A 21,176-nucleotide genomic window follows, 5' to 3' on the forward strand; every position below is an offset into this window, starting at 1 on the left:
CAGTTGCACTGTACAACACAACCACACGATTAAAGTGCTATTAATTTAAGAATTTCAAAAATTATAAAATAAACTTGTAGTCAGGACAGGCAAGGGCACTCAGGGAACAGTAGCCATCTTTAACTTTATGTTGGCCTAGGACGGGCAAGCTGTGGTGAGATGGGGACTTAAAATTTACAATAAATGAGTGTCATTAAGTTAGTCTGTAATGGCTCAAAGAATGACCCTCAATTTCTAAATATGCCTGAGATTGTTGCTGCCTAGTGAAAATAGTATGCGTTATGCTAATGTTGTGCAAGGTCGAAATAAATGAAAAAATTAAGGTGTTTTTATACGTTACTGATTACATCAGTGTGTGATGAGAAACTAATATATAGGTGAGTTAGTTAACAAAAAAAATTGAGTTGCAGAAGAAAATCAAAGATTTTTTGTGTACATTTAAACAGAAAGGGAATTATCCCAGAAAATGTCATATTTGTCAATTTAAATGTTGATGTGACAGCTCTGGGCTCCACGCTACTCTACTAGACACACTGTCGCCCTTTTGGAAATATATGCAATGCTTGTTCTGGTTTTCTTTTAACTGATACTAAAGACCACATATGTTAGAGATACAAGCTATAGGAGAGATGGTGTCGGATTCAAGTTATTTTATCTTCACCACAGAATATGGATTTTTTTAAACCGAATTTCCAGACTATAAGTCGCACTTTTTTTTAAATAGTTTAGCTGGGCACAGATGCCTTTTTAGACTGACTCCACCCTGAAAAAAAATGCCCTCCCAAAAATGCGACTTATACTCAGGTGTGACTTGGAGTCTGAAAAAGAGGGTATATGCCATTTGAAAGTTAGGTGAAAAAGGACAATGTACAGTTGTAGCAGATGAAATAATAACCTCGGAAAGTCCAACCTTCATCTAATTGGCAATAGCTTATTAGACTTAGCACCAGTAAAGTCTTATGTGCACCGAGAGTAAGAGAGCTTGGATCTTATGCACCTTTTTATTACTTTTGTGATTTGATGGCATCAGTGGGCATGATTTGCTCTAATTTAGATGATTCAATACCAAAGGCACATCGGTTACACTAATGTTTAAGTATTGGGGCCTCTGTTCTCAAATGCATCACCAGCAACATTATGTGATGAAAACCACTACATCTCAAGGTTTGCAATGTTGCCTACAGGTTGATTTGCAACAAAATTGGACTTTAGTCATGTGATACTGCACAGAACTCCATGGCACCAATTGCGTTTTTAAAGCGTCATTGCCACACACAAAAAATCACGTTATGTTCACTACGTGATAACAAATAACCAGGCTACATTTGAAGTAAATTAGAAAGGGTTAACTCCAGCATTTTCAGAAGTTGAAATTTTGTAAATACAGTGGATACCCACTATTAACAGTAAGTGGGGGTGCAGGATTCAAAAATTGTGAATATGCAAGTTTCCACTGTTTTACATTTGTTAACGGATGCCTAATTTCCAACACAATCCTCAAAATTGTGATTGACTCACAAAGCCACATGACAAATCACAGCCTGAATCTTAGACACTTGATTGTCTTATAAAATGCACCCTCGTCCCTTTAGTTAAAAAAAACTCCACACATTCTGAGCTGCTGGTAAAACAAAAGGGGAAAAAAAATCAGGCATGAGCCTCTCACTGTGTCCTATTTACTATAAGACAAATGTTTGTTGCAAAGGTGACAAAAGCCTTTTATTAAAAGGCATAATTCGACTTGGGGTTTCAATATCATCCAGGAACAAAAGCTCTGTGTGACTGCAGTATAGCGTGAGCACAAAGCCATAAAGCAAGAATAAAGTTGACAAGTTTAGCTTACAAAGTAGGAAACAATAGGCTGGTTTATTATTCACCATCATTGTTTATGGAAAACATGTGCCTTTAATTTATAATCCTTTAAAAATCATTTAATTTCCCTGATGCTTTCCCCTGTCTCTTGTTTAGCAAATGCTCATGTGCAAAGAGGTGGCTAAGAATGTGGCTGATGTAGCTTTTATCCATGAGACAAGCACAGAATGCAACAAAAAGCACTTCCAGATGCCTTCCCAATCACACTTTAAAGGTCCCCCTATGTATCAAAACTTCTTTTTTTTATAATCTTTAACGTAATCTTATTTCAGTTTGCAAGATTTTTGCGATGAAAATGTGGCAGTTAACTATTGCCATTGACATGGATCGACGTCCAATTAAGTGGCTGTTTTCTTTATCCTTCTACTGTGAATTTTAATTCTTTGTCACGTTTAGACGTCCATTGCACTCATTAGTATGTGGTATTTGCTCCGACTGGATTGTTCTAATGGAGTTTCAGACAAATACATTGAAGCTAAATATATATTCCTTAACCGGGTCAAATTAATTTTGAACAATGTTACATGTGAAACAGTGGAGAAGACAAAACAAAGAAGGGGACCTTTAAAAAACCCTTAAAAACTCTTTCTTGGAAAGACGTTCCAATGGGTGTTTCCACAAGAAAAACAACTGAGTGCAAAAAAAAATGTAACCTGTACAATGTAGCTACAGAATGTGGCTTGAGTATAGCTGTTTGAACTTTTGAGGGGTGGACACTGGACAAGGGAGGCATGCATGCAGGTCTACAGGCAGGTTGATGTTTTGGGATCAGGCAGACGCTAAGGACAAAGCAGGACATATAAATGGTATCGTTGCACTATTTGTGTTCCTCCTACCTGTCCCCATCCAAAATATAGACCGCTTCTACTGTATTTATATATACTGAACTCCATCATCTGTGCTAGCCAGCAGAATATAGTCATATGCTTTTATGTAAGTAATACCTAAAATAAAGATTAGAATGAATCTCGTATAGGTTGTTATATTTCAATTCCAACCTCCACTGGAAAGAGGTTAATGAGTCTGTCAGTATAGCCTCTAAGGGGGCATTTCTCAAGCTGTGTAATCTTCCTCCATGGTTTTACAGGCAACGGACAAAGACCACTATTTGACTTTCAGCACCGGCTCCCTTTCCAGCCAGCGAACTCGAACTTTCTGTTTATAGTGATACTCCTTGAGGAAGTCCTGCAAGGCAGGTGGCAGCGGTAGAGATCCGATCCCATCGTAAGTGGTCCAACGGCAGATGGCTGCTCGTGCCAGGTGCTGCAGGCTAAAGGGAAATGTCCGGTGGAGGGGCGCTGTGAGCAGGGGTTCGAAAAACATACAGGCGCTCGGGTCCTTGTAGTGCTCCAGCAGTCCCGTGACGGTGGAAGAGTGAAAAACGCAAGGATCGTGGGCGTCGAAACTGAAGTTGTGGTTCCACTGCTCGATGCGGGCATGCAACGAACGGTTGTAACGGCGGAAGCTGACAGAGAAAAGGTAGTCCTCCTGGGCCGAATCACGAAGCAGGAAGGTGCCCTCGGGGCGTCCGTCCAAAAGCGACTCGGCCTCGTACCGGTCCATTACTCCCCAGTAGCACGGCAAAGATGTGATCTGCAATAAATCGGGCACGAGGCAATGGATGTAGTCTATTTGGGTGTGAACCTTCCAGGGCCCGGGCTGCTGTCTGCTCGTGTGACCTTCCCCAGAGGCGTGCCTTTGTTTCGGTCTTCTGGCCTGGAGACAGAGGGTTGTGGAATCCTCCTCAGAGTCAGTGTCCTGGGCTGAAGCGGTGGCCCCTAACACCTGAGCGGAAGCCCCCGAGGTCGAGGCTCCCGAACAAGAGGCCGTCACTGAGGCTCGGCCATCTGCGGGGGCGTCCCCCATGCCAGACGCCATCTTTGGTCCCAGTTTGTAGACGGATGAGCCCGGCACGGCGGCCTCCAGAGTGTGGATCTGTGCATTGGGAGGTGGGTCCACACCTTCCTCGATGCTAAGTCTGCGGCGTTCCCGCAGACGTTCCTCCTCATCCTCAGGTGAGGGGTGCGCTGGGTCAAAGGCATCCAAAAGGGCAGTGGAGGAATGTGGGCTGACGGGCGCGGTGTGCTGCTTGATCAAATGCCACTTGTGGGCGAGCTCGGAGCCTGGCGGAAAGGGGCAGGTCTCCAGCATTAGCTCTGTCAGGTGGATCTTCCGTTTGGAAATGACCGGGTTTTTGGAAGAGCGTCTGTTAGCAGCTAGCGGCAAGCAAAGGCCTACGGTATCGCTTAGTCGCTGCCGCAACGACCGACCGTTCACGCCGCGTCCTCCTCCGGACAAAGAATCACTCATCTCCTGGATTGAGCAGACGCCATGGCGTCTGTCTCTGCGGTTTCCGCTCCCTCGCAAGCGTCCGGACCGCCGATCTACTTCTAAAGAACTTTGAGTTTTTGTGGAACATGAGTGTTTTTTCTTGCCCCCCCATGGAGCATGACGGGAGTAAGAATCTCTGCGAGCCAAGGGTACACTCCCCGATCCCCCACCCACATCCTCTGTGTCCTTGTCGATAGAGATCTCTACTATCTGAGGCGTGTCTGACACACAGTTGTGATGGCGGCGCCCCACGGTCATCATTGGCACTGGAAGCGGGCTGCTTGATGAAGTGGAGACCTCTGCTGCCTGAGCCGCACCTGAACTACCTACGTGGCTGAGATCTACCACGCAGTGGACGGCGTCTGCCTCATTCTGGCCATCGGTGGGTCCTGAACTGTTGCTGTGAAAGAAAGTTTGGCATTTGCTTTTTAGGTTACTCCACATATTGCTGAACTTGTTTTCAACAAGGGCCCCGGGGACCTGCGGAAAGAAGAAAAACAAAAAAAAAATTAAAAACTTGATAAACTGTGGTCTGTAGATGTAAGATGTTGGAACGGGAGAGTTAAGAGTTGCCAGGCAGACATGCATTGACACAAGGCCGCAGCTATAAATGACCCAGGATATGCTCACAACTGATCTGCTGGTATTTACTGTATCACAGAGCTAGTCTAGACCTGAGGAAACATTTCTTGAAACAGCAGCATGTACTTGGAGATAAAAACAGCCTCCTCCAAAAGTATGTGATAATTTAAATTATTAAGGGGGAATTACCAAATCTGTGTTAATTTGATTAAATCAACTTGCACAGAGGTGTGGCAAAGAGGGCTGAGGTTAATGCCGTTATCTTCTTAGCTTGTTACAGTGCAAAATTTCCCTTGTAATTGACACTGATGAGAACATTATTTCAAATCATTATTTTATTTAGTAGTGCTTGAGTTTTAAGTGAGATGTCATGGAAAAAAAAAGTTAGTTTTAACTTTTGGCCATGTTGGCACTTTTTTGATTTCTTCATTGATTTGTTTCAAAAGTGTCTCTTAATAGTCACAAGAGTTTAAATGAAAAGAAAATTGGCCTTTATTTTTGTTAAAACTGTATTTCAAGAATGTGTATTTTATGTTGAAGTATTGCAAATAATGGGCTTATAATAACATAGAACAATTATAATTTAAAAATTACTGTCAGCACATCTATTATTTTTAGACATGATTGGCCAATGTTAAGCTGTAAAACCCCTCCACCACCAGGCTTTGCAAGTTTTTTGTGTCAATATAATAAGTGTGCAATGAAATGTACATTCTTGTCCGAAAACAAAACTTAATCAGATAGATAAGAGATTTCCCTTTTTTGTGAGTTCAATTAATCATAATTTTTTTATAAGAACTGTTCATGCACATAAACAGTTTTAAAAAATGAGGACAAACAACAGATGCCATGTTGAGAGTGGGAATAAATGGGAGACGTCATCCAGAGACCGTAGTGTCATCTTAGGATACATATGCTTATTGACGATATAAAGCTAGCTGAAGTTCAAGTTGAGCCTAGATTTTTAAGCACAAGAACATTATACTTAAAGAGCAGTGCGCACTCGAGGATGAGCCACAACTTTTTCTTAAATCTGAATTCATGCCAAGCTCCGCACTCTGGCATGGCGACTGCTCCTTGGAAACGGGCGCATCCGCGCTACTAATATCAAATTGCTATCTAGATAATGCTGATGCCCTGCGGGGAACAGTCCACCCTCTGAGTGCTGGCCAATATAACGTCTTTGACACGGCGGTACTCGGCATAAGTTTGGATTTTAGGGCATGGAAGTGGGTGATTGCATTGATTTGGCTTTTACTTAAGTTGTAACAACAGTCTGTTTCATCTGTGTTCATTTCAGTGAAATAAACAATTTTTAGAACAAAACTAGAAACACACACTGGTTCATCAATTCTGGAAAATGTTTATAAAAACTCCATGCCAAAACTCTGGCTAACCCAAATTAGTACTGATAAGCCTCATTGTAGGTTTAGATTTATGGAGGAAAAAAAAGAGCGGGGGTCGGTTGGGGATTTGCCCCAGATTCGCAGTATGCTTTATTGTCAGGGTATTTAGTTGGAAAAAAATTATTGAAGCTGTCCTAAGGAGTTGTATAAAGCGTGTTTTGTCTATTTTTAGAGTTATGTAAAAAAAATACAAAGGCGAAACTCACTTTCACAAATTACAATGTCATAAAAGGCACACCCAAATTATGTGTTACTTAGACCAAATTAGAAAGTTGTGAAAAGCTTGGAACCACCCTAAACCTACTGTATATCACATATATAAAGGTTTTTTGCCCAAGCTGGTATATGCTACGACTCAGGATGTGGTTTGGAAAATACATCCAATCAATGTTTCATGTCAATCATTATTTAAATATTTTGTTTTTAATTTGGGAAATTCTTTGACGGTAACATTATGGAAACTTGTCAAACTCTATAGCATTTGAATACATTTTTTATAGACTCACAATTTTACTTATGAGCATGTTGGGCTTTTTGAGTATTGCTCTTATCTTTATTAAGAGGTCACATTAAAGTACAGACAAAGTATTATAATTCTCCAACAGCCACAAAGTACATGGTGGTAAAACATTATTCCACGTTTTGTTCTTTCTCCATCACAATAATGTTAATCAATTTTTCATCAAATAAATTAAAATTTAGCGCTGTCACATTTTGTCAACAAGACAAGTTGAGACCACGTGTCCATTTAATGCAAATTCACATTTTCCTAGTCATGCAAGAACTATAAATCCAGCAATCTTGTGGAACAGAACTAGGGGATTTGGCTTTCTGCCAGGTCAGCACACCCATTCTCATGGGATCAAACTGATCTCCGAGATGGTTCTTGGCAAAGCCAGCGTAAAGAAGAGAGGAGCAGAGTGGAGATCTCCCGAGACATTTGGAGGTTGTTCTTGATCACTTGAATCCCATTAAATTAATTAAAGGGATATTGGAGGTCACCCCTGAACAATATATCTTAAAATGGATTTCTCAGTTAAGAATGTAGAAGAGATGTAATCCTCAAAAACGTATGGCTGTTCTCTTGCTATCTTTTCTAGTTTGTCATTTTTCTCCTCTCTGAAAGACAAATTAACCCATTGACGGTACTAGACATCCAATCCATTTTAAGTGGGAGAGAGTCTGGCAGCGATTATTGTGCTTAACCCTAATAGGGGAAGGATTTAATTTATTGGCTGCCATTGGCAGATCTAGACGTCCACTTCATTTGGACTGGGAGGCTCGCAGCAATTGATCACATCCCATTTCAAATGAATTGGACGACTGGCGCAGTCAATGGCACCGAAATATAAATTTGCACAGTCAATCTTCCCAGGTCAAATGAATTGGAAGTTTATCATTGTCAGTGGCAGGATAGGAGATCTAAGAAATCCAGCATCTGGGAGACAATTAAACATGCTAAACAACTGCGTCAGAATTTGAGAACATGAGTCAAAAATTGATTTAGTCATCGCAAGCCAGACTGTACTTTATAATACCTTTCGCGTGAGTGTTTTAAAAATGGGTAGCAGTGTACTAGCGGCTTGGTACATTAGTCGCTAGAAGACAAATAGCAAACTATCGTCATTAAATGAGCGAAATGCACGTAGAATTCATATCACCATCTAATTACGGTTTCGGGATCTTTTAATTTCTGGAGGACGTGTTCCCCTTTCCCTAATCCCAGCCAAGGTAGTTTCCATGCTAACATTCGCCGATGGTGATCATTAGCGGTTAGAAAATGTAGATAAAACCTTCAATATTGATATCCATTTGCCAAACATACACAAAGGGGCCGACCAGACGATGGTTAAGTTTGGATATAGGGAACAATAATTGAAATCAGGGGGACTAACCCAAAAACGCGAAGCGTTAAGCAAATCCCAGGACATGGACGTGCTAGCATCAAAACTAGCCACGCAGCTAGCTAGTCTGGTTAGCGTTAGAAAAAGATCCAGCCCAAATTGCCCACTAACGAGGCAAACGGACACGCATAGCTGTAACAAAACAGATCCGGTGGATATGCTTTATAAACTCCGTGTTCATTTGTCGAATTGTGTCTTACCCGTGTGCCTTTTTTGAAAGCCCTACTCAACAGCCCTCTTTGTCTGCAAAAAATGGCTATTGAACGAGAGCAGGCATGTCTCCTTTCGGCTCGGCCGGCACGGCGTCGTCGGGCGAAGGCTCAAAAGGACCGATGATCTTTGAGGGTGTCATCCCCAGGGATGGAAACATTCAGCGGCCCCTGTCCCGATCATTTGGTGGTCGAAATCAAACCACAGCCACCGGCTCTTCTACTCCTTCCACGCACGTTCTTCGGCGCAGCGGCAGCCCAATATGACAGTGTTCTCGGAGCTCCGTGAGCCGGGGAGCGCTCGTTCACTGACGGCGTGGTGGTCCAATGGAGAACAGGGGACGCATTTCCACTTCCGACTAGGGACGCGGATAGGGAAAACCCCGGAGATGTCTCCCAATGATGGGCGTCCCGTGCCACCAATGAACAACGGAGCTCTGGACCAAAAGCAGGTCGCTTCCAGCTAGTGCATGGAAACGTGGATCATTGCAATGATGCTCTTTCAGGCCTCTCAAAAATGACATCATGTATATTATTTACATACCACAGATGATTGATGCATACAATATATTAAGGGAAAAATGCAATTAATGTGTCCAACATGAGAATACTGAAATGTTGAAGTTGCACTGACTTCACTTGTTGAAATCTAGAACGTGAAATAAGTGGAATAACGTGTTGTCTTAACTCTATACTCTATACTATATAAGTGACTTTTTGGGGTAATTACTAAACACTAAAAATCACCAAAATCAATGAATTAACGTGGGTATTTATCATCCACATGACAATGAACATGACATAACTCTAGATGAGTTTGATTTGACTTGTGAGTAATATTAATCAAAGGTCTTGAAATAATTTTAAGATTGTCATTTTAAAAATCCCTAACCGAAACAAATAATTCATACCAAGTCTGCTCACGCCCAAAAAAAGACACAGACAAGTCTTTTTGTTTGGCAATTGTTAAAAATATACACCAACAAGTTGAAGGCGTTGTTTCAGCTTGTGAGAAATAAAAGTCATTTCTCAATTAGTTTTTGTTTTGTTTTATGAAGGAATCGGAATTATCAGCAATTTGATTGCCCGTTTTGTGGCTAATTATCCCTTTGAAGGGATCTACTGTATATAAACTATGTAAGCCCTATTTTGCCCTCTTGTGGTAGCAAAACCAAAAGACAAAGATAAAAACGTTAGTGTGCACAATTGTATAAATGTGCCTACATAAACACAAGTTTTCTATATTTCACACAAGAACTTGTACCATATGCTGAAAAGCCAATATATAATGAGATCTGCACAAAAAGCACAAGAGCAGTTTATTTACAGAGTCAATACTCTTGGCAGGAAAATTCTTTTCACATTGCATTCCCAACAATAATGCTTGAGTTACAAGTTTCAAAGTAATTTGGGTCCAACTAATATAATGGTTCTAGTGAGCCAAAGGTGTGTTGAAACAGTTTTTTTTGGTCTTTTTTATTTTTATCAAAGAGGCAAGGTGGGATGAAGACTTCCAAACTCTTTTGTTGCACTCATCGCAGGTCTTGTGTCTCTTTGCTCTCCAGAAGTCTGACCCACATCTTGGACTCTCTCGCAATGTCTACCTTAGCACCGGAGTTTCTGCAAGGCACAAGGAAATACACATGCTATCAGCTGTAACTCACACACAAGGGCTCTCGAGACACCATATCCTGCTGCCATCGGTGCCCCAAGGTTATCTCACATGGCTAGGTAGAGATGTTCATCATGGGCTAGTCCATAGGCTGAGATGGGTACTTGCCAGGAAGTCAACTAAAGACACCATGCCAACTCAAAAGCATGCAAAAAGACAAAAACCGCTGAACAAAATCTTTGAAGAAAAGTGTATACAACAAAGGTTGAACATAAATAATAGTGTGTAGTGTGTGAATCATTTGTGTTTAGTATCAAAACAAGATGCGGGCAGGAATTTTCCAATGTGTCCTGTTTTGCACTGGCTTTACTCTTTCCCTATCCATCCAAAGAACCCGTGGAGGTCCTTCCCTTCTTGGAGGATCACTGAGTGGATTTTTCCAGGGCTGTTTTGGTTTTGGGCTCGTGTCTGCTCCACCACTTTTAGGCCTTTCTGCTCCGTATAAGTGTCGAAGACTTAACCTTGTTCTTTTCACTTCGGGTAACGATGACTTGACTCCTGATTTTTGCCTCTTTGGACTCATTGTTACGTGAGCGAGCACATTGGTGGTCTCCAAAATGGTTAGTCTGTTTAGTGATTGTGATCTCTCAAATTTCTTTGAACCAGAGGATTGGCTGGAACCCAGTCTGTTTTTTTTGGCCTCCTGTGGTGGTCTGGTCACTGGTTCAGATTTTGAAGGTCCTTGTTTTTGAGCTATAATGTAAGGGGGCCGAGTGTTCTTGGAATCTACGCGTTTAGGCCTGGTATCTGATGATGTTTTTTTGGCTCCAAATGATACTGTCTTGGTTTTATCAGCCCCTAGAAGTGTCCCCCTGTTAACACATTTAGCCTTATCAGTACCAGGGGTGGCATCATTTCGCGTCTGTGCCAAGTTTTGCCCTGAAGACTTGCTGATGGTTTCATCTGATCCTTTCATATGCACTGTTAGTTCACTCTTATTAACAAACTTGATTTTCCTCGGTGGACTAGGTGGAGAAGAAAACCTTTGCCTTGGTGGACTAGGTGAAAAGAGAGATTCTTTTTGTTGGGGACTTGGTGTAAAATAAGAATCCATCCTTGGTGGACTGGGTGTGAAAACAGATTCTTGTCTGTGTGGACTTGGGGTAAAATCAGGTTCTTCTCTTTGTGGACTTGGTGAAAGAAATGATTCTTGCCTCGGACTAGGTGTAAGAAACGAATCTTGCCTCGGACTAGGTGTGAGAAACGATTCTTCCCTCGTTGGGCTAGGTGTAAGAAACGATTCTTGCCTCGTTGGGCTAGGTGTAAGAAACGATTCTTGCCTCGTTGGGCTAGGTGTAAGAAACGATTCTTGCCTCGTTGGGCTAGGTGTAAGAAACGATTCTTGCCTCGTTGGGCTAGGTGTAAGAAACGATTCTTGCCTTGTTGGACTCGGTGTAGGAAAGAATTCTTGCCTCGTTGGACTAGGTGTAGGAAACAATTCTTGCCTCGTTGGACTAGGTGTAAGAAATGATTCATGCCTTGTTGGACTAGGCATAAGAACCAGTTCTTCTCTTGATGGGCTACGTGCGAGATCAAGCTCTTGTGTTTGTGATCTAGACTGTAGAACAAGCACGTCTGACAGGGGTTCCGGACTAATATTAACATTTGTCAAAGTAGTTTTTTCCATATTGGAAGATGTCACTAAAATTGGTGGCAACTCGCATGGTTTTAGAGCTGGAATTGCTTCATCACATTGTTGTAAATTGTCTTCTTCACATGATGTCCATCCTGCTGACACTACATCTGGTTCTGTATTAACTTCATCCAATGCCTCTGGTGATGAACTCACCCCACATTTTACTTCATCATTCGACTTCTTACTGTGTTTCCGGCCTCTTTTAGTTCTATGGACTACCTCTTTTGGTAATACATTGGCTATTGCTAAATCCTTGTACAGTTTATGCAAAAGGTCTTCAATCTCAGCCTCAGATAGATTTTGTAAGGACGGGACAGAATCCATGCATGATTTTGTGACTTTAATATCTAGAAACTTCTTCTCTGTTGAGGGCCATTAAGAAAATCACAGACATGAGTTTACATATTGAGAAAACAATTTCCCACAGCATTTTATATCCTCTCAATTAATGCTAGCACTGATGCACTTATTTCCTCAAGTAGTGGCTCTTTGATTCGTGAGCAATAGCTGCTAGAGAAAATATAGTCGTATGGGAATCAAACCTATGCAAGATGAGTGACATGCAGTTCTTTACCAGGCTCACTTTCTAATAACGGTTCAGACAACTGTTTGAGGAAATTCATTACGTTTGTACGACTGTGTATGTGACTGTGTAACAAACCATTACTGTATATATAAATATTTTCACTATTGGAGTTGTTCAAAAGTCATTTGAGATACATTTGGTAGCCTGAACCAATTATTTGAATCTGATGCATTAATTTATACCTTTCAACTGCAAAATGAAGAGTAAAATAGTATATCTTACCCCATTGTTCCTGGAAGACCACAAAAAGACGCTTGAGACTCACTTCTTCATGAAAACCTATGTAGTCCATAAGATCTGATATATATTGGTGTATAAAATCACTCATGTCAGTCGGTTCTGAAAAATATATTGCTCTGAAAATACAGTCCACTAAACTCTTCAGTCCAAATGGATCGGACATAGGATCCATTATCTGTAACTGTTGTGTACAAGTACAGAACAGTACTTAATGGACCTGGCCTGTATGTTCTTGCTTGTGTGACCTCTTTACTGTCATGAGCCAAATCAAGAATTGGTCATCATTTTGTTTGTTTTGGGGGTATGTTTCACAGTATGTCGGCCCATGTATAGGAGCCGACTGGCAAGAGAGCACACCCCGTTTTGTGCATGTATGTTACCAAAGTCATTTAAACTTGGGTCCAAATGAAATGCCTCAGGTCTCGTGTTAAAATATTTACAACATGTCAGAACCACATTCAGTCATGTGCATGTTGATCAAAATCAGAGGAAGGGTTTTGAATATGAGAAATGTGACTCTGGTTTAAAGCTATGTGATGATGTCATAGGGCCTTCGCTTTCTAATCAGGAACTTCCACCAAAAATGAGCTTGTCTCTTATTGAGAAAAATATTTGACAACATTAAAACTAGAACTATGACAAATGCATAACTCTATGCTACCAACTAATGGCTTTATGGGACTGTGGGACATTTTTGAGAATACTACTCTGGTAATATGTGCATACATACTACATTAGCCTCTTATTTTCAATCTATATGTAGAGAAGAAGTATTTAAATTATGGGCAAGATGCCAGTTCAATTACACCATTTCATTAAGGAGGAGGCATTGAAGAAAAAAAAGTTCTACTCTTTTAAAACAACAAGTACTCAAATGTGATAGTTTTCATAAAAATAAATAAATGAATAAATAATAATTATAATAAAAGTAAATTCATTAATTTTGTAGTGTGAAGTAAAGTTACAAAGATGAGCTTCTAACACAGTAATGACTTTTATTGAGTTAAAAGAAGGATCATTCCATTAGTGGTTGCAGTTCTTCGAGCCGAGGGGGCGAGGATGTCCCTCTGAATCAAAGCGACAATACAGTCGTGCAGGCTTGGGTCGAGAATGGGAGCACCATTGACATTAAAGCATCACTCGGTCATTGTATCACATTCTTAACTGAACAAATACAGTTCTTTAGCAACAATTGGCACTTGTAAAAATGTACGAAAAGCCAACAAACAAATGAATAACACTTATTTAGGTATTTTTAGGGACATTTGGCTTGCAGGAAAAGTACATTATAAGACACTAGTGCAGTGCCCAAAGGGCTTGTAAACCTGACATGATACAGTATCTAAATTTGTGTTACGATATGATATAACAGTATGAATGTTATGTAAGCGAGTAATGCAAGTTTATAAATATCCTATATTGGATTCATTTGAGGAAAAACCTCATAATTAAGTACTTTTATACATATAACTTCCTTTTATATGTCATTGAAGGAGGGTCCAGACTTCTATTACATGCCCTTGTATGTATTAAATTAGCAGGGGAACAATCATACAGTACCTAAAACATTTCTGTTACTAGTAAGCAGTCAACTGCCCAAATGCAGTATGAAATATTTTGCATGAAAATATGGAGGATACATGAAAAAATAAAACAAATAGTACTGCATATTCACTTCAATCACACACTATGTTTATCTCTGAGAAAAATGATTAAGAATGTTTCATTGCTCAACTAACTAAATTAATCTGGAACACGCTGGCTGTGGTAAAGCCCAAATCCATAATAGAAGTTATTTATTTGAAAGTCACGAGGCTCTTTTCATCCATATACTGTGAATTTAAATACATTTGCAACAATTACACGTCCAATACATTTGCCTTGTGAAGGATGGCAGCAAATGAACTAATTCGCTGCCACCCACCCAGTTAAAATGGATTGAACTTCTGTCGCCTTCAGGTGAGTTAACATTGTTTTGCCAATCACGATTATACTGAACAAGGATATTCATAGCACTTTGGTTTCTGCTAATTATAAATTTAGTATTTTCCAAAATTGGACATTGGTGATTGATATTCATCTCCTTAATTGTAAAATATAAGCTTAAGACCTAACCCTGAATTGTCTGTTGAAAGCTACAATCTAGAAGATGTAGCATTTCCAACATTCGTAATAATGAAATTCTAGCCTTTAACATTACTGGATTGCAAGTTTATATGATGATAAACTGCTCAAGCTTGTGCCAGCAAGTTTGTGCATCCTCATTGTTTTCTCTGTGCTGGAAGATGGGCAGTGCCTAAAAAGCAGAGGAATGTGCTTCATCTCTAGAGCCTTTAATATAAAGTGTAAGTTAACATTAGCCACCAGTGTGTACGTATGCATTTGTTTATTTGAGGGTTAAAATCACTTTTAAAAAAGATCAACCAACAAACCATTCCATGACAAAAATTGTGAAAAAATATCTCTAGATCCAAAATATTTTGTTCTGACATTTCCTTTGCTGATTTGGTTATCCCCTACATATCTAGTTTATTCAGGTGTTCAATGATGAATAATTGGAGATTTACTGGGTGGCAGAAAAAAATATGTTTATGTAAAAAAAGATTTAGACTTCATGTCTACACATAAGCATCAACGCATATGGTGCCTCAAATAATATTGTATTCATATCTAATACTAAATCAACATTCTTTACCTTAAAATTCTGTATTTTTTTACTGTAAAACACCTGAATTAGAAGAAGCACCTCTTTGTCTTTGTGCTCTTTGTTGGACAGCAGAAGAAAATAGTGGCCTTGCTGTTTAAAAGTTTTGTCGGCATTCCTTTGTGCTGCTTAAACTGTCTGCAGTCATTTTTGGAATTCCAGGACATTTATGGTATACTGCTGCTTGCTGGAAAAGATCATGTACGTGTACTCATCATGTGATCAGGCAGCAGTTAATGCAACGGGGTCCCAGTCTTCTCTTTAGTGCTCCCTTCTTTCTCTTGGGAGTCAAAATAGCAATGATAGCCTCATCAAACACAGTCTTCAGTCCTTTCTGGGTTAGTGCTGAACACTCTACATAGCAACATGCACCAATCTGAGGAACAGGAAAGAGGAAAAATTAGCATTCGGGGGATTAAAACTACTAGGTGGGTACGTTAAGTCGGACTAAAACTATGATCAAATGCACTGTTTTTAAAGACATTAAAATTACGTTTCTAGGCATCTATGCATAAAAAAATCTTGAGGCGCATGGGCTTGATAAGAATAATCCAAACAAGGTGTGTACATGGAACATTTTTGTTTTGATCAGGTTTTTAATGTGAATAAATGTGTCTATGTAAAAATAGCTAGTGACAGAGAAAAGAAAAACTCAGTTGTCCATAAATAAGACATCTTGTTAGGTTTTGTTCAAAACACAGACCTCCTTTGCCAGTTTCAGGCCTTGCTCGGTCACTATTGGCTTTTCCTTCATATTATTCAGTTTGGCAATGGTCTTTGGATCGTCACGTAGATCAATCTGAGCAACCAAGACAAGTTATTTAGCACATAAATACAATTCTAAATCCAGATTTATTTAGGATCTATCCCGGTGAGGACTCACTTGGGTGCCAATGAGCAAATATGGGACATTAGGTGCATATTCCTGCAACTCAGGCACCCATTCTTCTCGCACATTCTGGAAACTGGCAGGGTTGACCACAGAGAAGCAGATCAGGAAAACATCGGTCATCGGGTAGGACAATGGCCTGAGTCGGTCATAGTCCTCCTGGGAAAACATTCAACATTAGGAAATGTACTCTACCTGGGAGAAATGCTGGTTTTCAAATGGGAGGGGTCATTTCATGACGGGCTTGATGGCCATAAAACTGTCAAATGGATTTGAGTTATAAAGAGCAAAGAATGTGTCAGATAATTTTATTCCCAAATGCCCAATTTGTAGTAACCACTGTCCCTATTTATCTGACAATTGCTGCATAGCCACTTTAACGTGACATAATCACAAAATGTAATCTGCTTTACTAAAAAGCAATGTAGAAAAATGGTGGAAGCCATTCAGGCATTGAGCCATTTCCTTGTAAATAGGCCCACAGCTTTGCTGAGACCCATCATTGCCTCTCACTTTACCTCTGACACTAAACACAATACGTCGTCTAACCACAAGTGAGGCAGTTTACAAGCGAGCTCAGCTCTAATACTCAAGCTCTGCTCAGGGCTTGGCCCAGTAATGTTCACTCTCCCACTGCTAAGAGAGCACTTCATCAGGTTGAAATGTTTCGATCACATGGATGTCACAGTTCTATGAGGTCAGTTCAACAACTCATGACTTTTCCACAGCACTGCATCACATGCTCCTGACACCCAATACTAAGATCAGTAGACAGGGCAAGAAATCAAAAGCAACTGGCTATACTAGTATAGTCAAAGTCATCCCAGTACATGTCTATCTCTGCAAAGCTTACGATATCCATTAGGTCACTGTCTGAGTTCTGCTGTGTGACTCCTTGACACATGAACACAATTTCTGTGAGTCATTGCCGTATCCTCATCTGCTCCCACTGTCACTTGCCTAGGGGCTGTATAAAGTGGATAGGTTCCCAAACGGGAATTATTTTCAGCATACAATTAACACTGATCTGAAAATTTGAGCTAAAATCCTTTATGCGCTTTGACAGTTTTGCCGAGTTATTCATACAACAAAAATACTGTATCAGTCAATTAGTTTTTCCCTTGTTTGAATATTTTATAGATCAAACCAAAATACACTTTCCAGCTAGTTCATACCACTCTTCAAGTTTTTCTACAGGTATGTTATTTCTTAATATCCACTTCCTGTTTCCTCCAGCTCCTTGTGGAGTGTTCATAGTGGGCGAGCAAATGAATAAATAAACACTTTGGTCTCTTCTTCTTTGTCACAGTCAGCAATAAAGGCTTTGCAGTCTATCCCTTTGGAATAATTAAATTGGAAGCGGTTGGGACAAATGCACTTTTTTTCAGACATTAGAAGGCAGATAGAACTCAGTGATACTCCGATTCAGAGGAAGCTGTGATTATGTAGCCCAGGTCAACGTGTTTGAAAAGTCTTAACTGCTGTTACAATGTTGGCCTGCACCATCTTACAAACTAATTGAGACTAAATCAATAGTTTCACTTCATATGTCTGTTTGATTGATTTGAAAATACTATATACAATGGCAAGAAAAGGTTTGGACCAACCCTTGAATTTAATGGACCGTTCCACCACAAGTGTACAGCACATGGGAAATCTGAACATGTGACGCAAAATCAAATTGAGGTAGGTTTTTTTAATTTGTTTTGACCAAACAATTTTTTTAAAAATTGCTTGTGAAAGGTGAGGATTACTCACTGCTCAAGGCCAAGCACCTGCTCGATAAGTGAACAGTCTACACTTGTACATGGCACAACCCAAACAATGATGTGGCACCACTACAGTGTGAAAAGATCCATCCATTTAGAAGTATAATTTGATAAATGAAGCCTGTTCCAGCTGCCTTTGACACCCCTCACACCTGTACATATAATTTTTAAAATGTGGCAGTTGTGCAGGGTTTCTTTACAAGGTAGCATCGCCAGCTGTATTTCAGTATTTCCAGATTTACATACTCTCTTTGTCTTCTAGCCCATCGGTCTTTCTCTCTTCTTAGCCAGTCTGCCTCTATTTGTGCCACCCTTCTTTGATCACACACTGAAGCTATAAACATTACCAGCATGCCTCCTGCTCTCTAAAAGAGGTCAGTAGAGTCAGGGGCTAGTGGGGGACAGATTTTCAACTGGTAATTCTACTCTCTCTGGCTGACATCTGGAGGAGAACTTCTCTATTTCAGAGAGCTAAAAATGCACGCACACAAAACAGCACTTGAGAATAGACAATCAGAAAGTCATGCTTTTACAGCACCTTCAGAGAGAAAAATAACATGGTCGCGGTGACGTGGGTGTCAGGTACTTTCAGAAGTACTGAGTATGCACAGAAGCACATATCTGAATAGGCTCTTGACCTTCCTGTGCCTCGTTGATCTTTTCACCTGCTTTCAGATTTAGTTTCAGATTGTGACTCATTCACACTGTTAAATCCAGCCCGAGCAGCAAGCAGTTTTACTTAGCCAGCGTGTCACATGCACATTTTTAGCTTGCTAGTGGGACAGTAGTTCTTGAGGCAGAGAATGTCAACTTCTGGCATTTAAAATGTAATTTTTATTTGAGTATTTTAGGGCTGTGATAAAGCGGATCCAAATACCTTGAAAAAGTAATTGTTAATCTTTTTCTAGAGCACTCAATTAAATGCTTGATAACCTTGAAATTTATTGGAGAAATGCTAAAGGCATTTTAGAATTTTTCAATTATTTAATCATCAATGGCTTCAATTGTTAACATACAATTCAATAGATGTTTGTATTACTGTTTTTTTAATCGTCTTTGAAAAAATGCTTTGTGCAAACCATCGGTGACCAGAAATGTGTATTCAAGGGGTGAATTTGATTTTTGTACAACTCTTGAGAGTAATGGAGGATATTTTTATATTTTCCTTGTTCAGTCATTGGCTGCCATTGACAGAACAAGACATCCAATCCATTTGAAGTGGGAGGTTTGGCAGTGAAAGAACACTTACTAGTGATAAACTTATTCTGAGTTGTACTTTGGTTTCTAAGAGCCATAGGATTGGATGTCTATCATCGTCAAAGGCACTGAAAGAGTTCATGTGGGGAAAAAATAGTTTTTTTCATGGAGTATGGAAAATGCTATTGATTATGTTTCGGAAAATTTACATCGAGTGTAAAAATCTCTTTGCATCAAAACAGGCATCAAAGTAGCAGAACTTTGTAGGCTAAACAGACTGGAGAAATGTGGAAGTCTAAATGTCTGCAGCTTAGCATTTCGCAACATTTACTCATTTTGTGAGTTCACATTCTTACTCGCACTATGCGTACACGCACAGTCCCTTGTGATGAGTGAAAATATTGTGCGTGTGTACGAATGTGTGGGCTGCTGGATCGGAGTTTTAAGCATTACGCCCTGAAAGGCACATTGAGTAAAAATCGGAGCAATGAGCAGCTCTATTAACAAATCTGTGACATTACTGGACACAGGAAGCCTGTTCTTGCCATAATAGGACTATTCAACGCCCTCACTGCCACCAATGTCTTTGCTACACTGAACTATGGCAGTAAAAGTCTGTGCAAACTATCACCTGTTGCATCGTATGAAGCCTGTGAGTGGGCTGTTACCAAAGATAGGCACAGAGTGTGGGAGAGAATGTTTTGTCGTGGGTGGCTGTGTTCATCCTTGACATATTTGGCACCATGGACCAAAAAAATCTTACCTGTCCGGCAGTGTCGTACAGTCCCATCAAGTACTGCTTCCCTCCGACATTGACACTCACTGTGAGGAAATAACAAAAAACAGTTAAAAAGAGGAAGGCATGTGGGTGAGGAGGTCTGAAGGGGGAGTGAAGTGAAAGAAGGAGGGGCTGTGGGTCCCCAACCTCTGTCTGCAATGAAGGCAAACAAGTGGTTTTGATTATAGCAACAGATGCAGGCCAATGCAGTTTAGCTGCTGCAGTATATTCTAGGCTCTAGAAGTATTTTGTAGCTACACTAAAACACATAGCAACATGGCACCAGGGGATTTTTAAATACAATAAAAAATGGTCTGCCTACCTGCATAATGATCAAAAACTGTTGGAACATATTCCTCTGGAAAAGCGTCGTTGGCATAGCTCATTAGAAGACACGTTTTCCCCACTGCACCGTCTCCCACAACGACACATTTTAACATGATAGTACCGGTTCCGTTTGCCATGATTTCAATCTTAAACTCCTCATCATCCTCCTCATCGGCTGCCCTGGAGTGCCGCCCTCTTCGCTTCCTCTTCCTGGTCTTGTGTTCTTCTTTGCGCCGGTGGTGCCCGCACAGAGGCGGGCATCACCAGCCTCCGCGCTGGACTTCGAGGCGCGCCGAGCGGCTACACAACTGCATCCCCCTCCCCGAACTCCGCCGCAACCGCTGGCAACACGAATGGTAGCCGTGAAGCACTTTTCACTCCCGATCTTCGCGTGTTGTTAAATAAATGGAGGTTTTTCTATTCCAACATACCCCCGTTTGGCCTGCCGTGGGCGCTGGCAATTGCAGCCGGCCAGCAGTGCGCGCTGCCCGGTGTGGCTCACGCTGCCGGACGCCCTGTAGAGCAGCTGGGGCAGAAAAAGGTGTGTGCGGCGGTGGTTGCTGGAGAGGCGGAGTTTGGAAACAAGGCACTGTCTGGAATTTACACGACGTATAAAGGGTGATATATTCTTAAAAAATATATTTAGTTCTCCAATTACACTACCTCTATAATTCATGACAACACTAACTACGGTAGTGTAGTAGACTCAAGTATGTAAATTCAATGGAAAAACATCCTAAAGGTAAATTGTAGAAAATCTATGATTTCATTCAAATTAGATAAGTATTCTTACAAGCATTCATTTGATTCATTCATTTTCCGTACCGCTTATCCTCACAAGGGTCCCGGGGGCTGCTGGAGCCTCTCCCAGGCAACTATGGGAAAACAGGCAGGGGAAACCCTGAATTGGGTGCCAGCCAATCCCAATCATCCACGCTCACAAATATACCTAGGCGCAATTTAAAGTGTTCAACCCACCAATTGTTCATGTTTTGGCGATGTGATGATTTTGTACTTTCATCCATCTCTTTTGTACTTTCATCCATCTCTTAACTTGTCTGCACAGTTGGATGA

General features: G+C 40.6%; 3 protein-coding genes across 4 annotated transcripts; all 3 read right to left on the reverse strand.

Moving 5' to 3' along the window:
- Positions 1-1,847: 1,847 nt before the first annotated feature.
- On the reverse strand, positions 1,848-8,780 carry socs5b (suppressor of cytokine signaling 5b). The gene is made up of 2 exons (XM_077613155.1): positions 8,296-8,780; positions 1,848-4,683 (listed from the first exon to the last, which is right to left on the reverse strand). The coding sequence occupies exon 2, from the start codon at positions 4,645-4,647 to the stop codon at positions 2,977-2,979; it is 1,671 nt and encodes a 556-aa protein (XP_077469281.1). The 5' UTR covers positions 4,648-4,683; positions 8,296-8,780; the 3' UTR covers positions 1,848-2,976.
- Positions 8,781-9,608: 828 nt separating this feature from the next.
- LOC144084996 (uncharacterized) lies at positions 9,609-12,847 on the reverse strand. Of its 2 annotated transcripts, XR_013303978.1 has the most exons (3): positions 12,421-12,847; positions 10,028-11,974; positions 9,609-9,924 (listed from the first exon to the last, which is right to left on the reverse strand). XR_013303978.1 is itself a non-coding variant. In XM_077613904.1 (2 exons), exons 1-2 carry the CDS (start codon positions 12,608-12,610, stop codon positions 10,230-10,232), a joined length of 1,935 nt encoding a protein of 644 aa, XP_077470030.1. In that variant the 5' UTR covers positions 12,611-12,847; the 3' UTR covers positions 9,941-10,229. The 2 variants fall into 2 exon arrangements, 1 of the variants encoding a protein (XP_077470030.1); XM_077613904.1 differs by lacking the exon at positions 9,609-9,924 and having other exon boundaries at positions 9,941-11,974.
- A 561-nt stretch (positions 12,848-13,408) lies between these two features.
- LOC144084999 (rho-related GTP-binding protein RhoQ) lies at positions 13,409-20,970 on the reverse strand. Its single transcript, XM_077613909.1, has 7 exons — positions 20,896-20,970; positions 20,534-20,695; positions 20,098-20,443; positions 19,761-19,819; positions 16,026-16,190; positions 15,846-15,941; positions 13,409-15,518 (listed from the first exon to the last, which is right to left on the reverse strand). Exons 3-7 carry the CDS (start codon positions 20,237-20,239, stop codon positions 15,357-15,359), a joined length of 624 nt encoding a protein of 207 aa, XP_077470035.1. The 5' UTR covers positions 20,240-20,443; positions 20,534-20,695; positions 20,896-20,970; the 3' UTR covers positions 13,409-15,356.
- Between the last annotated feature and the right edge of the window lie 206 nt (positions 20,971-21,176).

The sequence above is a fragment of the Stigmatopora argus genome, chromosome 11 (assembly GCF_051989625.1).
Source record: "Stigmatopora argus isolate UIUO_Sarg chromosome 11, RoL_Sarg_1.0, whole genome shotgun sequence".
Classification (NCBI taxonomy): domain Eukaryota; kingdom Metazoa; phylum Chordata; class Actinopteri; order Syngnathiformes; family Syngnathidae; genus Stigmatopora; species Stigmatopora argus.